We start from the raw sequence: 15209 nt of genomic DNA, 5'->3' as shown, positions 1-15209 counted from the left end.
CGCGAATTAGCTCCGATCTTGGGCCCCGAAGGTTAGGCAGCAAATTTGGGGTAATGGCCATGCGAGCACAATGAGTCCGAGTCCATTGGGCGGCTGCCCACTGCCCACTGGCCACTGGCCATTGGCCACCCACCGGCACAGAGCATGCATGCAGATACAGTCATTATGCTCCACTCAATCAAGCTGGAAGGGATGGGGCTCGAGTGCAGCTGGCAGCGGAGAACGCAGACGGTGTCCACTTCAGCGGTGGAACCGAGAGGTCGGGCGGACGTGGGCGGGTACACAGGGATGGGAACAAGAATGAAAAGCCTATTTCCTAAGTGTAATTAATTAATTTCGCTGGCTGGGCCCGACTGCGCCCAACTGCAAACTGCAGCCGCATTTGCCTGCCATCCGTCATCCATTTCCGAATCAGAATCAGTTTGTCCAGCGCTCTGCCGTCGCGAGCACGCTCCAAAGAGGCCAATCGGAAGAATTTGGGACTTTCTTGAGTTGCGACACGCACACTTTCAAGCTGGACCACATTTTCGAGGACTGTCAGCGGCAGCAGTTTCACAAAATGTCTCATGGCGAGCGGAAAGGCCGCCTCAATGTGGTCAAGTTTCTCGAACTGGTAAAGGATTTTTTTTCAAGTGATTCCACGTGATAGCTAAAGGAAGCACATGCTTACTAAACAATGGTTTGTTCCTAAAAAACGACTTGGGAATTACAAGCAAAGACGCGAAATAGCAGACAGACTCGGAAATTATAAAAACACCAAGAAGCATCACAAATGAAAATCCCCTCATTTTTCCAGGGCTTTGCGGTAGCGTGTCTGGTGCTCCACTTCTACAGCTTCAACGATCGCGATATAATGACTTCGTTCCTGGCCACTGGCACCTTCACGGGCTACATCATAGTGGTCATCGGGGTCTTTGCAGGTACGGCTTAGCATGCCAATCCCTAAGAGTCTCACTCCTTTTAAAATACCAAGAGAAGTTAACCAAAAAGGCACTTGTGCACGCAAACCTACTTAAGATACCTTGAAATTGCAGGTGTTCTGATGCGGGCGCCCATACACAAGCGCATCGACATATTCTTCAGCGTCCTGGGCTGCACCCTGTTCGTGGCCAGCGGCGTGTTCATCATCGAGGCCTGGGAGTTCTCCTTCCGCACCCGGACTCGGGATCTCGCGCTCATCAAGGCCTCGCTGTCCATCGTCAATGGGGTGCTATTCGGATTCGATGCGGTGTTCACATTCCGCGACAAGTGAATCGTTCAGTTTCCGACGGCAGCCACTGGCCAGATCCGCTGGAGCTTCTTTCGTATGCATTTAATAGCTTGTAAGGGTATACATTTCTTTCCGGTTCAACTGGCCATGCCGCCAATCATACAAACAACCAAACTGTTAACGTTTATCTTTATATTTAAGTGTTTTTTTTTTCTCAATAAAAAGTAATTCGCCATCGCTCAATTAGTCATACAAGAAAGCAAGAGTCGACACTTGCGACTGTGCGGTAGTCCCGGTAATCTGGTAATTGTTTACAGAGCGGGACACTCGACACAATACATTTGCAATATACGGCTATCTAAAATAATCCTCATAATTAAAGTACAAATAATTCAATTGGAAATATAAACGGTCTAGAAAATCACTGTAAACTTATGTAGGTAGGCGGTGAGGCCGGCCAGCTGCTCCTGCTCGTTTCAGGGGAACTCGAAACACGAGCTCTTCGTAGCACGGCACCTACCAAATTCGATAGCCCTAGCTAAATTAGATCGCGAGATCCAGGTGTTCGTGGTCCGTGGATCGTAAAGCGAGAGTACCGGCCACAATGGGACACAAATGAAGCTGAGCTGGCGGCCCATTTTGTTGACATCGTAATAGTAGTTAGCGTTTAATTTCTTATGTTTTTATTGTTTTTTTTTCGTTTCTTTTTGTAACTTTTGTGTTTGCTGATAATCGTGAGAACGCTGGCTGGCTTTGTTATACTTGTTTCTGAGTTCCACTGCCGAGCTTGTTGTTATCATTAGGCGCTGGGCATCTTTGGATTTCGATTATGTGTGGTGCTGAGTGGTGTGCGTGCGTGGGGGTGTGGGTTGCTCCTAGGCAGAGTTGTGGATGTTGAGACGGAAGATGTCGTGGGCCACGAAGAAGGTGCCTGCGTTGGCCTTCAGGAAAAAGACCTGCGAGAAGGCATGTGGTGGATCGTCATCGCACTGCAAAAGAATGGAATCATAAATACGTTAGCAAGTGCCAGGCAAACAGTGAGATTTAAGGTCAATAACAAGCGTGCGAAAAACCAATTTCAACGTTTTGAGTTAGACATCAAAAGGAGTACACACAGTTTGAAAGGGTTCACTGTACAGGGGTCGCTCGATAAATGGAACAGACCTCCAAAACATTATCATGAGCAGAATAAACTTGATACTAAATGTGCTAGCAAAATATTATTCACGCTTCTCAGCGATACAACTTCTCAAACTTTTTCTCAATTCCATTAAAAATCGAATAACATTTGAAAGTTTCTTAAGGCATATTAGGGTGCTATTAACAATTTTGAATATTTACAGTTCTCTTCTTCGAGCTAATGAACCAAACAATATGCAAGTTGAGGCTAGTTAGATGGTATTGTGTTTTGTAACAAATGAAAAACAGAATTCTAATTAGAGCAATATCAATGAATTTTAAAGCATCTGAAAATATTAATAAAACCGTTTTGTTAATAGTTAAATCGTGTATGTAGAGCTTACAGAAATTGTTTGTGTTACATTAAAATTGCAATATTAGGAGGTTCCAGTTCCCCAACCGAAAGAAAGAGCAAATCCAACTCAAAATCAACGAAAACCATGCACGAAATGAAATGCGCAACATTTTGATTTGGTTAATTTTCGTTGGGCATTCACGTACTGTGAGGATAATTAGAAGAAATTGGACGACGACGGACGAGACGCCAAGGATAAATATTTTTGTATGTGTGGGCGGAGTGGGCATGGCTGGGCGGCATAAGGTCGACAAGCAGCAGAACTATCCTATCGCTTAGATATTGCTTTCTTTCGTTTTTTAACTGGCTCTCGTCTCGAGTCTGCTGGCTGATCGTTTGGCTGCTGATCTCGATCTCGATTGACACACATATAGCCGGGCGCTGGAGTCTGTTGTGGACTGGGCGTGGCAGATCGGGCTCGCTGGTGCTACACATCGTGCAGCGAGAGTCGGAATATATCGTGCTGCACAAAGAAACTGCCGCCCACCGGCTTCAGTACGAAGGTCTGAATGTAGGCGTGCGGCTGATCCTCGTCGGTCTGCATTGGTTTTGGCATTTGTATTTCGATTTGTAATAACCAGAGTTGAGATATTCGATTCAGTTTCAGGTGGCTTACATGGAATAATAGATGCAGCGGCGGTCGGCAAATAGCACTGCCCTAACGATTTTGCGGAAGAATGATGAATGAGTTAATATCTTAAGCGATGGGCGATTGAAATTTGCTTGTAGTTCTCAAAATATATCTACTTTGAACAATAAAGGTATCGTAAAATACATTGACGCAGTTACTCCTTTTAAAATTCATTTCATTTATCTACCTACTATAATTGCATTAATAATTCAATGGACATTATAGTTAAAACAAGAGAGAATGCTGTGGTCGACTTTTCCGACTGGAAGTGAGATTATTGAACGTTAGAGTGGGCGTGGCAACATGGATCAACAAACTTGCGCTGCGTCTATGTCTCTAGAATCTGTCTGCTTAATATCAACCTTCTAGCTTTTATAGATCCTGAGATCTCGACGTTCATATGGACAGGGCCAGATCAGATCTACTTTTCAACGAATATAGTATACCCTTTAACTCTACTAGTAAGTATGCATACGTATAGAATATAGAATGAAGAACACTTAATGAAATAAAGAAGTGGCAGGCTTAATTAAGCTCATACATGATAACAAATAAATGGGAAACAGTGCAAAATAAATAATTTTCTTATGTGAAAGTCAAAACAAAACGTTCTATATGTTGCAAAAATGATTTTCAAGCATTAACGTGTTGAAAAGACCGAAAACAAAATACGAAACTTGAAAAGAAAAGCGATTGGACGGCAGTGCTAATATTCTAACCGCCGCCGCAGGCAGTCATTGAATTTCCCCCCCACAGCGAGTTTAGGACAGTTTTCTTGTTGAGAATTCTGGTTTTACCTGCAGTCGTCCAAGGACGTTGATCAGAACTCCGCCATCGAAAGTGGGCTGCGAGTCCACTGTGGTTATCACTCTGGTAATCTTCTGAAAGCTCAGACTCTGCAGGAAGTAAGCAAAATTATTATTAAACATATGCCATTGACTGTATATAATCAGAACTTACCTGAACTTTTTCCAAAATCTTGGGTGCTCCCTGTATTTGGTGGCCTTCGAAGGTCATGAATGAGTCAGTAGCCTGGAAGTAGAAAATTTGTATTGAGATATTTAATCGAAGCAAGAGCATTAATATAATGATATGTGTTATGATGATGTTTAGTATTATTCGGTAATGATATTTAACATTATTAAAAACTAAATTAGTTATAAAACTGTTAATATTTATTGTCTTATTTATTTATTGTCTTATTTTCAATATTTTATCTTTATAGAAATTTTTAATCTTTTTTTTTTTGATCTTTTATGTGACAGAAAAACTGAATAGATTGGAACTAATGAAACACAATGATGCCCTACTTTTTCACGATTTTATATTATATATTGGGCCCTATCGTGCTGACCGCTGTTGTATGTTGGCCATATATTTCGTATGTGTGTATTTATTTATGCGAGCATGGGCGTAATGTGTCACCCGAAACTTCGAGAATCGAACGCTGCCCCCGTCCCTATCAACATTCATCCTATTCCCACGATACCACGATACGCCGACCGTAAATCTCCAGCTGCTTTTTCGCGCTCTTTTTCGCATTGCAACAGTTTCCCTATTCATTTTCTGCTGAAAGGAGGCGGAATTTTTCAAGGGCGCGCCGCGCGTCACCTGTGCGTGCGATGGGGATGGCAAGAGACAAATGTGCAGGCGACGGCGGAGACGCGGATAAAGGAGAGATGAAAGGCGACGAGCAGAAGCGGGAAGCAACAACACTTACGCTATAGAAATTAACCACGTTCGCCCGGTTCGCCGGGTCATCAAATATAGCATAGTACTGCTGCACAAATCCCTTGCCGATTTCCTCGTACTGCGGATTCAACGACATTTCACTTGAATGATAGGCGGTACGCTCAGAGATTATTGGGGAATCCGATCCGATCACGGCGAGACGAATAATTTAAAAAAAAAACCAAATGAAATCAACCGACTTCGCTCAGATCACAACTTTTTGTTAGGGGTGAAACGTCGTCGACTTTGTCAAACACTATCACAGCCTGCTATTTCGCAACTATCGATTACGATACCCAGGGCTACAGCACGATGCGCCAATAACCACATCGAAATTGGAATTTGAAATATTTGTAAGATATTATTAAGTAAATTTGTTGCAGTTGGAGTCATTATCGAGGGGTGGAGTCATAGGAGTCTTCCAGGGCAAGCTCCCTTGACTCCAGAACAATTCATGGCTATTCCGTGAGGTTTCGACCGCCGCATTTGCTTGTAACAGCCGTTAACAGCTATCGCTAATCTTGGCGCTAAAATTTAAAACTTATATTTCTTTAACTTACCTCGATCATTTTAATCAATCCGGAGTCACTCAACAAACAATTATTTGTTTTTCATATATTATTTTCCTGGTAATACCGAAAACATCTTACTAGATGTATTCTTCATATTGGAACAAAATTATATCTAAGATTAAATATGCATTGCGATTTGTAATAATATTATTATAATATTAATAATACTAATATTTTCGATATACAAGCTTAAAGCATTTTTTAAAGGTTATTAGCTTTATCAGCTGGATTGGTAACGATATCGATAAGAGTGAGCGATCAACGGCAGCGCCGCAGGGTTCGCCCCTCTGGTCATACTGGCAGTGCGTATGCATCGCAGCAGGAAAATTTGGGAGGCGAAGAACAGAATTGGTTTTCCACGAAGATCGTTGCATTTGACGCGCACGATTCGTGGCGATGTTCACCACATTTACGGACCTCGCGCGCCTGTGCAGGATTTGCCTGCGCCATCTGCGCGACCGCGACACCCAGTGTCCCGATCCGCGAATCATCGCGATTCTGCAGAAGTTGCTGGACATCGACATTCTGCAGCAGCCGCAGGGATTTCCCACTGAGATCTGCAACCTGTGCCACAACGCGGTGGTCTACTTTGAGGAGCTGCGTCAGGTGGCAAGGGAATCCAGCCAGAAGCTTATCGAATGGCAGCCAGTGGACATCGCGATCGACAGGGTGGATATATATGTCCTTTTCGGCTTGTTAAACCTGGATTAATACTTTCTTAGTTCTATCATAGGTGAAGGAGGAGCCACCGTACGAAGGACTCGGGGAAAACCAAGAGGAAGATCAGCAGGAACTGCAGGAAGAGCATGAAAAGCATGAAAAGCGGGCGGATGGGCAGCAGGTAGATCTGTCGGAGAAGCAGGAGGATCAGAAGGAGATTCTTGACGACCGGGAGAACGAGGAGTATCCAGATGAGTACGAGAACAGCCAGCAACAGCTTAGCCAAGGCTCTGGCAGCAAACGACGCGCTGGCCTGGCTTGCGATCAGTGCGGCAAGCAGGTGTACAAGCTACCGTACTTGGAGGCCCACATCCGCAGCGTCCATCAGGGCTACTCGAAACCCTTCTTGTGCCGCAGCTGCGACAAGTGCTTCACTCGCTACGAGCAGCTGCGCTCCCACATGCGCAACGCCCATCCACAGCTGGAGCAACTGCAGCAGGAGCTGCGCGACCTCATCTGCGAGCTGTGCAACCGGCAGTACAGCACGAAGAATGCCTTGGGCGAGCATTTAAAGCGTCATGCCCAGCGCAAGGAGCACGTGTGCGAGCACTGCGGAGTGGCCAAGGTGACCCGAACGGAGCTACTGACCCACCTGCGCACCCACAATCCCACCTGGGAGCGCTTCAAGTGCGAGCAGTGTCCGCAACTCTTTCGCCACAAGAGCGCCATTAGCCGGCATGTTCGGGTGGTCCACGAGGGCCAGCGGCGGTTCCAGTGCGGTCATTGCGAGAAAAAGTTTGGCACGCATGCCTCGCAGGTGCGGCACGAGCGACTGCACACGGAATCCACGGGCTCGGGAGAGGCAGCCGAGGAATGGCCCTTTGCCTGTATTCACTGCCAGAAGCCCTGCGTCTCGCGACAAACCCTTGAGTTGCACCTACGAAGGCACCGCGCGAGAAAGACGCACAGAAAGCGGAGGGAGCAGAGTCGGGAGAGTCAGGAGCAGGAGCAGGAGCACGGCCGCGATCAGCATCAGGACGCTCGGGAAGCTCAACAGGAGCAGCTTCGCAAGAGGAAGAAGCTACGGCAGAGAGATCTCTCCAGGGAAAGCCACCGAAATGAGGCGACCACGCAGGCGAACCAGTGGCCAAATGAGTGTCAACAAGGTCAAGAGTCCCACGATCCGGAACCGGATCCGCTGGAGGGAAGCCAGTGCAAGCTAGAGCAGGAGGATGCACTCGATCCGGAATGGCAGCACAAAATAGAGCAGGACGCAGAATCGCAAGACTCGGAGCATTTCCATGACTACAAACTTAGCCCTTCGGAAGCCTAATGATCAACTATAACCATCTATATATCTATATACACTGCGCATCATCAAGTTGGCGCCACTTGAGCAGAAATCTTTGATTTGAGATATTTTGAAAACTGCTCAAGCTAGAGTTTTGAACATTTTTATTTTTCATTCAAACGTTGAATAATTCTATAAATGAAAGGTTTATATGGGATGCAGTTTGTTGTTTATACATTTTTATATAAATAAAAAAGAAAAACATTCCATAAATGGGTAAATCACAATTGGGTCATCGGGATACGATAATTTAAGTTTGTTCGATTTATTTCGAAAAAAATGGGATGATTGACTTAAATATATTAGAATATTTTTTAATCAAATTAAGGACTTTACACATTCGTCTGGGTAGTGAATCTTATATTTTTATGAAGGTAATCCAAAGTAATCGTAGATCAACCGAGTTTTATTCCGCTGATCGATTCCTCTTGAGTGGCATATTGTTTACCACCCTCGTATACCTTCCCATCTAACCACCAAAATAGTTTAATATGCTCGCTTGCTTCATATTTTATACGTTTTTATAATAAAATTGTTTACAATAATGGTTTTTCAATCGACTTTTGTGAATAAATTTCGGATATACTTTTTTTTAGGTGTATTCAGTCATTTCATCAATCTTTTTTGCTACAAAAGGTGAACTCCGACATTTGTTTATTGAAGGTCATTAGTTTTTCCTCGTAGATGTTAATCAGCAAAAAAGCGCATTTAATAATTTTAAATTTATTATTATAAGTTATCTAAACTATAAAATATCGATACTTGCAAAAGCTCCCGTCGCTGGGAATATTTGGCGCTCTGCGCACGGTCACACTGCAACGGAATGTACATAAACAAGCCCGAAATTCGATCGGAAAACACTTGCTAAATAAACGCCAGCTGATAAACGCAAAGATGTCGGCCATTTCGGGACGCGCCCTGCACTATGTGTTCAAAATCGGAGATCGGGCGAAAAACGCCTTCTTCTTTCGCCAAATCTTGGGAATGACGGTGAGCTGGGAGTGGTGGGGGATATCGCCAGAAATCGGCAGACTTCCTTATCGCAGGTTGTTGTGTCTGGCTGTAGTTTTATCTGAACAACGTGTCAACGACGCGCGGCTGCTAATTAAAAAGCCCAGATGCCCGATAATGTCATATAATGACTGTGTTAAAATTTCTTTTTTCTCTCATCATTGTTGCGCCCTTCTATCGCCATCCCGCTCGTTCGCACGGCAACAGGTGCTGCGGCATGAGGAGTTCAAGGAGGGATGCGACGCAGCTTGCAACGGGTGAGTGCGAGGGAGACCACTACGCGCTTGTGTGTCGGAGTGTTGCGACAGGACTAACCGGTAATCGTTAATCCTTCACAGGCCCTACGACAACCGGTGGAGCAAAACGATGGTGGGTTATGGACCCGAAAGTTCGCATTTCGTCATCGAACTCACGTATAACTATGGAGTGAGCAGCTACGAACTGGGTGAGACACATACCGGATGAAAATGTTAGGCTCACATGAGGGTTAAAAGTTCTGAGTGCAAGCGAACTAGCGGTAACGTCTTAACCCTTACACGGGCTAAGTAATATCATCCTAAAATACTTATTTATTTTATCAGGCATTTTAGCGTTTTTAATAAGAATTGGAAGTTGAAAAGGTTTGAAACATCAGATATAGTGGACTATTTCGCATATTTATTTCTGAAATTTGAAAAAGTTTACAACCCTAAAAATGATGACCGCGTTATATCCCAAAATATTCAATCTAACACACAAGTAAAATTGGGATGGCTTATCTTAAAGTACAAATGGGTTATTCTATCTTCGACAACTTTATAATTAAGTGTTTCACGTGTAGTGATCATCTTTGATCCGTATTTGCGTCTACTGTCGTACTTTACTTTTTTTTTTTTTTTTTTTTTTTTTTTTTTTTTTTTTTTTTTTTTTTTTTTTACGAAGTTAATTTTGTGTTCACCATAGCATATCGTCGCGATCGAACACTCAACGAGTGCAGACGTGCCTGCGGGCCGCGAGTTATCTGTGTTGTTCACATAGAGCCCGCATTTTAGCAATTTAACACAGCAGCACCCACGTGCAGTGGTTGGTACACCGACCAGCTGTACCCAGACACCGTCCCCCCCCCTCCCCCCCCCACGATCCATCCCCCCTCATCATGGATTGGCAGGCCACCCCCTGCGCCCACAAGCCAGGGAAATCAACCCCCTGCAAGAAGGCCCGCAGAGTAAGGGAATCCAGCCCAAGCAGCGACTCCAGCACCTCGCATTCGGAGCCTGGCAAGCGCAAACCTGTGAGCAAACCCACGCCCAACATCAGCGCAGCCTATCGTCGAAGGCTGGCAAACAGATTTGCCATTCTCTCGAACGAAGAGGACGGCAATGACGACGACGAACAAGGCATCCAAGACGGAGAACCTGGACCTGCTGCCACCAAAACCCCGGGCAAACCCAAGACTACTCTCAGGACTTTCAAGCCACCACCAATCTTCATACCGGATGTGACCAATATCAAGGCTTTCACTAATAGCATTGCTGGAGTACTTGGCAATGATGTGGAGTTCACACTGAAAATGGCAAGCAACAACAACGTTCGCGTGATGACCCCGGACAAGGAAAGCTTCTCCGCCCTGAAGGACTTCTTGGCCAAGTCCAATAAAAGGTTTCAAACCTTCCAGCCCCGAGACGAACGTGCCTATAGAGTAGTCATCAAAGGTCTTCACTACTCAACGGACCCAGAGGAAATTCGGGATGGGCTAAACCGTCACGGACACAAGGTCAGAGACCTCTACAACCCCACCCAAAGAAGTACCAAAAAGCCACTTAACATATTTTTCGCCAATCTCGAGCCGGCCAAGAACAACAAGGAGGCCTATAAAGTTACGCGACTTTGCAGATCAGTGGTGACAATCGAGCCACCGATAAAGTTTAATGACGTGCCGCAATGCTATCGCTGTCAGGCATTTGGACATACCCAACGGTACTGCCACCTAGAACACAGGTGTGTCAAGTGCGGAGACAGCCACCCAACCGTTGAGTGTAAAAATAATAATAAGCCGGCCCATTGCTTGCACTGCGAAGGACCGCATGCAGCCTCATATAAAGGTTGTCCCGCATATAAGAAGGCCAAAAGCATGCTCGCTCCAAAGCTGGCTTCAGCCCCACGCGCCCATTACACTGTGAGCAGCAGCAAGGTTACTCCTAACGTTAGTTTTGCCAACGCTGTCAAACAGGCAACTGATGAGACACATGCCATCCCTCATACTCAGGCCAATTTTGACAACCTGATGGAAACAATAATGGGCAGAATGGAAGCCATGTTTGAAAAAATGATGGAGAAGGCGATGAGTCAAACGAATCAGATGATGGAGAAGGTAATGAGTCAAATGAATCAGATGATGGCAACCGTCTGTAAGTCCCTATGCAATCAGCACTAGACATAACCATCTGGAACGCAAACGGCCTGATCAACAACAGGCCAGAGGTCGAGCTTTATTGCAAGACCAACCAAGCAGATATTCTTCTCATATCCGAAACCCATTTTTCAGACAGGTCCTACTTCACCTTAAGGGGGTATGACCTCGTGTCAGCCATCCACCCTAATGGTTCAGCACGCGGCGGCGCCGCCATCCTTATTCGCAGCAGCATCAAATTCGACACCCAACCACCAATTCAAGAGGATTGGGTGCAATGCGCCCGAATATCGGTAAGCACCACCCACGGAGACATTACCTTAGCTGCTGCCTACTGCCCACCCAGATTTAGAGCCACGGACGATTGCTTCTCTTCGCTTTTGGACAGCCTCGGCCCCAAATTCGTCATAGGAGGTGACTTTAACGCCAAGCACACTTGGTGGGGTTCCAGAGTATGCAATCCAAAAGGACGCGCGCTATGCAGGCAGGTTCTCTCCCGCAACCTCAATTGCCACGGAACTGGGACGCCAACATACTGGCCCACTGACCCTGCAAAAACTCCAGACATCTTGGACTTTGCGATCTCTGGCGGCCTGGACCCGGCAAGAATCCAGACCAGGGAGGTGGAAGACCTTCTCTCGGACCATAGTGCCATTGCCGTTTCGGTCTACGCCTCAGCCATGTTGAGATCCGCGGGTAAAAAGTTAATCTTCAAAACGTCCGACATCAGCAAATACCACCACTGGCTGAACAACTCGACAGTCACTAATCCACCATTGGATACCCCTGAACTTATAGATGCGGCCGTTGTGAACCTCACCTCGCAAATTCAGGAGGCAGCAACTTATGCTGCTCCAAGGTTCTCTAACCAAACGAGGGACAGAAGTAGAGACGTCCACTTTTGGAATCCTCGGGTTAATGAGCTCAAGTCAGAGAAAAGGCGTCTCCGACGGGTTTGGTTCCTCTCCAGGAACCCTAGAGACAAAACAGCTCTCAACAGAGCCACCAAGGAGCTGAAGGAAACTCTGGTCAGGCTAAGGAAGGAGGCCCTCGACAGCTTTGTTGGTAATCTCGCGCCGGGTGATCCCCACCACAACCTGTGGAATGTTACCAAGCGCATCAAGAGGCCACTGAAGAGGATCCCGCCCATCAGAAGACAAGACAACTCATGGTGCAGAACTGAGACCGAAAGAGCCAACGCATTCGCCGAGCACTTGGAGGAAGTCTTCACACCAGCCAATCGATGTTCCCCAAATGAAGCAGCCGAAACAGCCAGGCTCCTGTCAGAACCTCTCTTTGACTCCGAGTCGATACCCCAGGCCACGGAAGAGGAAATCAGCAATTTAATAGCGGCAATGGGTAACCACAAGGCTCCAGGCGATGATGCCATCAATGCCATTGCTTTAAAGCTCCTCCCCCCTATTAGCAAGTCACTAATCACGACCATAATAAATAAGTGCTTGCAATTGGGGCACTTCCCTTCATCATGGAAACGCGCCGAAGTAGTTATGATCCTGAAGCCTGGTAAACACGAAGCCAATCCCGCCTCCTACCGCCCGATCAGCCTACTACCAGTACTCTCCAAGATACTCGAAAGAGTATTTTTGACCAGAGTATTGCCGGTGATTGAGGAGGCTGGTCTGATCCCTGATCACCAGTTTGGCTTTAGGCGCCGCCACGGGACACCAGAGCAAGGCCACCGAGTAGCGCAATATATCCTGGACGCCTTTGAGAATAAGAAATACTGCCTAGCAGTAATGCTGGACATTAAGCAAGCCTTTGATCGTGTTTGGCACCCCGGTCTCCTCCTAAAGCTCAAAAACGGCCTGCCCCAGCCATATTTCAAGTTCTTAAAATCGTTCCTGGAGGGCAGAAGATTCGCCGTCAGGTGTGGAGAAGCGCGCTCAGACGTCAAAGAAGCCCGTGCAGGAGTTCCCCAAGGAAGCGTTCTCGGTCCGCTCCTCTACAACGCGTATACGGCTGACCTGCCGGTGATACCGAGCCAGTACATTATGGCAGCCACTTACGCCGATGATACTGCGTTCCTAACAACAGCAGATACCCCAGCAGAGGCCTCCCAGACTATGCAGGAGCAACTAGATCTACTGAACACGTGGCACACGAGATGGAATATATCGGTAAACAGCGACAAGTCAACCGCTACCACCTTCGCAACTAGACGCGGCACTTGCCCACCAGTCAGTTTCAACGGGTTCCCAATCCCAGAGGTAGCCAATCCAAATTATCTTGGCTTTACACTGGACAGGAGACTTACATGGAGACCACACCTGCTAAAGAAGCGGAAACAGGCGGAGAACCGAGTCCGTGAATTCTACTGGCTGATGGGCAGACAATCTAAGCTACCGACTTCCACTAAGCTCCTTATCTACAAAGCGATCATAAGGCCAATCTGGACGTATGGCATTCAACTGTGGGGCACTGCATCGAAAAGTAACATCAACATAATCCAGACATTCGAAAACAAAACGCTCCGCACAGTCACAAACGCTCACCCTTTCCACGATAATGCCACTATACACGAGGTCCTCAGCTTCCCCTGGGTGAAGGATGAGATTAAGAAAAGCAGCAGGCAGTACATGCAGAGGCTTCAAGACCACCCAAACAACCTGGCACAAGACCTGCTGGACACCAGTCAACGCACCAGGAGGCTGCACCGATCACACCCTTTGGACCTCTCTGGGATTAGACACGCAAATTAAATTAAATTATATACATACATTAATATATACATCATACATACAATATCGACAGTTATTGTATAGTTTCGCAACAATTTATGTAATCAATTAATTCTCTACCGTTAAGTTTAGTCATCAAATTTAATGATTGTCCGCGAAGGACAGTTTTAAATTAATATATCCAAAAAAAAAAAAAAAAACTAATAATAGCTGTTCGATAAGTGACTTGGCATAAGTACGTAAAGATAGTAGGTTATTAATCTTGTGCTTTATGAATACGCAAATAGTTATCTATAAGTAGGTCGAAATCTAACAGTCATTGTATTTAAAACCGCGATGAGGATTTCTGTTTATCACAAAATGAACTAAAAACGATAGTCTGTGAGCTGAATGATAAATACCAATATATTTAAAAAACCATTACAATAATTGAAATATACTCAATGTCTCCCTTTGAATTAATTCCCCAGTTAATATATAAATCCTGTTAATCGATACCTATTCTTTTCGATTCAGGCAATGATTTTGGGGGCGTGACCATACACTCCAAGGATATCCTTTCCCGCGCCGCTGAGCACTCGTATCCTGTGACTCAGGTTGCTGGAAAAGCCGGTAGTCTGCTGACTTCCCCCGATGGCTACAAGTTCTATGTGATCGATCAGGCCTCTGCCAGCTCCGATCCCGTCCAATCGGTGGAGCTTAATGTGAGCAATCTTCAGAACTCGCGCAAATACTGGCACGATTTGCTCCAACTGAAAGTTCTCGAGGAGAGCGAAGCAAGCGTGCGTTTGACTTACGATGAACAGAAGGCTTCACTGGAGATCACTCAGATCTCAGAGCCAATCAATAGAGCTAAGGCTTATGGACGAATTGCCTTTGCCATTCCGGCGGCCCAGCAGTCGCCTCTCCAAGACGCGGTTAAAGCAGCTGACGGGGCCATTCTAACACCCCTGATTACCCTGGATACGCCCGGAAAGGCCACCGTTTCGGTGGTGATTCTCGCCGACCCCGATGGTCATGAGATCTGCTTTGTCGACGAGGAGGGCTTCGGGCAGCTATCTCAGGTGGAGTCCGATGGCGATAAGCGACTGGACAGGTACATCGAAAAGGATCCCTTCCAACCGAAGTGACTTTCCCAGCGATCCTTGAGCACTGATATTTGTACACAGCACCTTTTGTATTTGGATTTTGTATTGCTCTAATGGTTAATGGCTGTCTTCAACGGAGATATTATACATTTTAAAACATTGTAAAACATCACCTGCGCTCGTTCTTGTTTACCAACATACATATATTTTATTACATAAACTGTCGATAAAATTAAGCGTGCGTATGGGATTTATTTTTCTTGATATAAGAACTATTTTAGCTTATCTAGTAATGAATCAATCAAAAACACCTCTTAACGAGGTAAAAAGCTT

The 15209-nt window shown here is 45.8% G+C and overlaps 4 protein-coding genes and 1 long non-coding RNA gene across 6 annotated transcripts; 3 read left to right on the top strand and 2 right to left on the bottom strand.

The window, feature by feature from the left end:
• Nucleotides 1–288: 288 nt before the first annotated feature.
• On the top strand, nt 289–1453 carry LOC6726561. The gene is made up of 3 exons (XM_002107479.4): nt 289–613; nt 797–920; nt 1035–1453. Exons 1-3 carry the CDS (start codon nt 560–562, stop codon nt 1250–1252), a joined length of 396 nt encoding a protein of 131 aa, XP_002107515.1. The 5' UTR covers nt 289–559; the 3' UTR covers nt 1253–1453.
• A 417-nt stretch (nt 1454–1870) lies between these two features.
• Nucleotides 1871–5386, bottom strand: LOC6726560 (probable nuclear transport factor 2). 2 transcript variants are annotated; one of them, XR_001599860.3, is made up of 5 exons: nt 5096–5386; nt 4336–4407; nt 4173–4271; nt 2891–3282; nt 1871–2199 (listed from the first exon to the last, which is right to left on the bottom strand). XR_001599860.3 is itself a non-coding variant. In XM_016174227.3 (4 exons), the coding sequence occupies exons 1-4, from the start codon at nt 5201–5203 to the stop codon at nt 2086–2088; spliced, it is 393 nt and encodes a 130-aa protein (XP_016040224.1). In that variant the 5' UTR covers nt 5204–5384; the 3' UTR covers nt 1871–2085. The 2 variants fall into 2 exon arrangements, 1 of the variants encoding a protein (XP_016040224.1); XM_016174227.3 differs by lacking the exon at nt 2891–3282 and having other exon boundaries at nt 5096–5384.
• Nucleotides 5387–5915: 529 nt separating this feature from the next.
• LOC6726559 (zinc finger protein 829) lies at nt 5916–7902 on the top strand. Its single transcript, XM_002107477.3, has 2 exons — nt 5916–6347; nt 6412–7902. Exons 1-2 carry the CDS (start codon nt 6075–6077, stop codon nt 7669–7671), a joined length of 1533 nt encoding a protein of 510 aa, XP_002107513.1. The 5' UTR covers nt 5916–6074; the 3' UTR covers nt 7672–7902.
• A 577-nt stretch (nt 7903–8479) lies between these two features.
• On the top strand, nt 8480–15112 carry LOC6726558 (glyoxalase domain-containing protein 4). The gene is made up of 4 exons (XM_016172293.3): nt 8480–8679; nt 8908–8957; nt 9039–9145; nt 14305–15112. Exons 1-4 carry the CDS (start codon nt 8584–8586, stop codon nt 14916–14918), a joined length of 867 nt encoding a protein of 288 aa, XP_016040223.1. The 5' UTR covers nt 8480–8583; the 3' UTR covers nt 14919–15112.
• On the bottom strand, nt 12734–13790 carry LOC123327358. The gene is made up of 2 exons (XR_006542075.1): nt 13603–13790; nt 12734–13528 (listed from the first exon to the last, which is right to left on the bottom strand). It is a non-coding gene; the product is annotated as an uncharacterized LOC123327358 (long non-coding RNA).
• Nucleotides 15113–15209: the final 97 nt, after the last annotated feature.

The sequence above is a fragment of the Drosophila simulans genome, chromosome X (assembly GCF_016746395.2).
Source record: "Drosophila simulans strain w501 chromosome X, Prin_Dsim_3.1, whole genome shotgun sequence".
Lineage (NCBI taxonomy): Eukaryota > Metazoa > Arthropoda > Insecta > Diptera > Drosophilidae > Drosophila > Drosophila simulans.
Note: the sequence above shows the minus strand (reverse complement) of the source record. Positions and strands in the feature narration are given on the sequence as shown.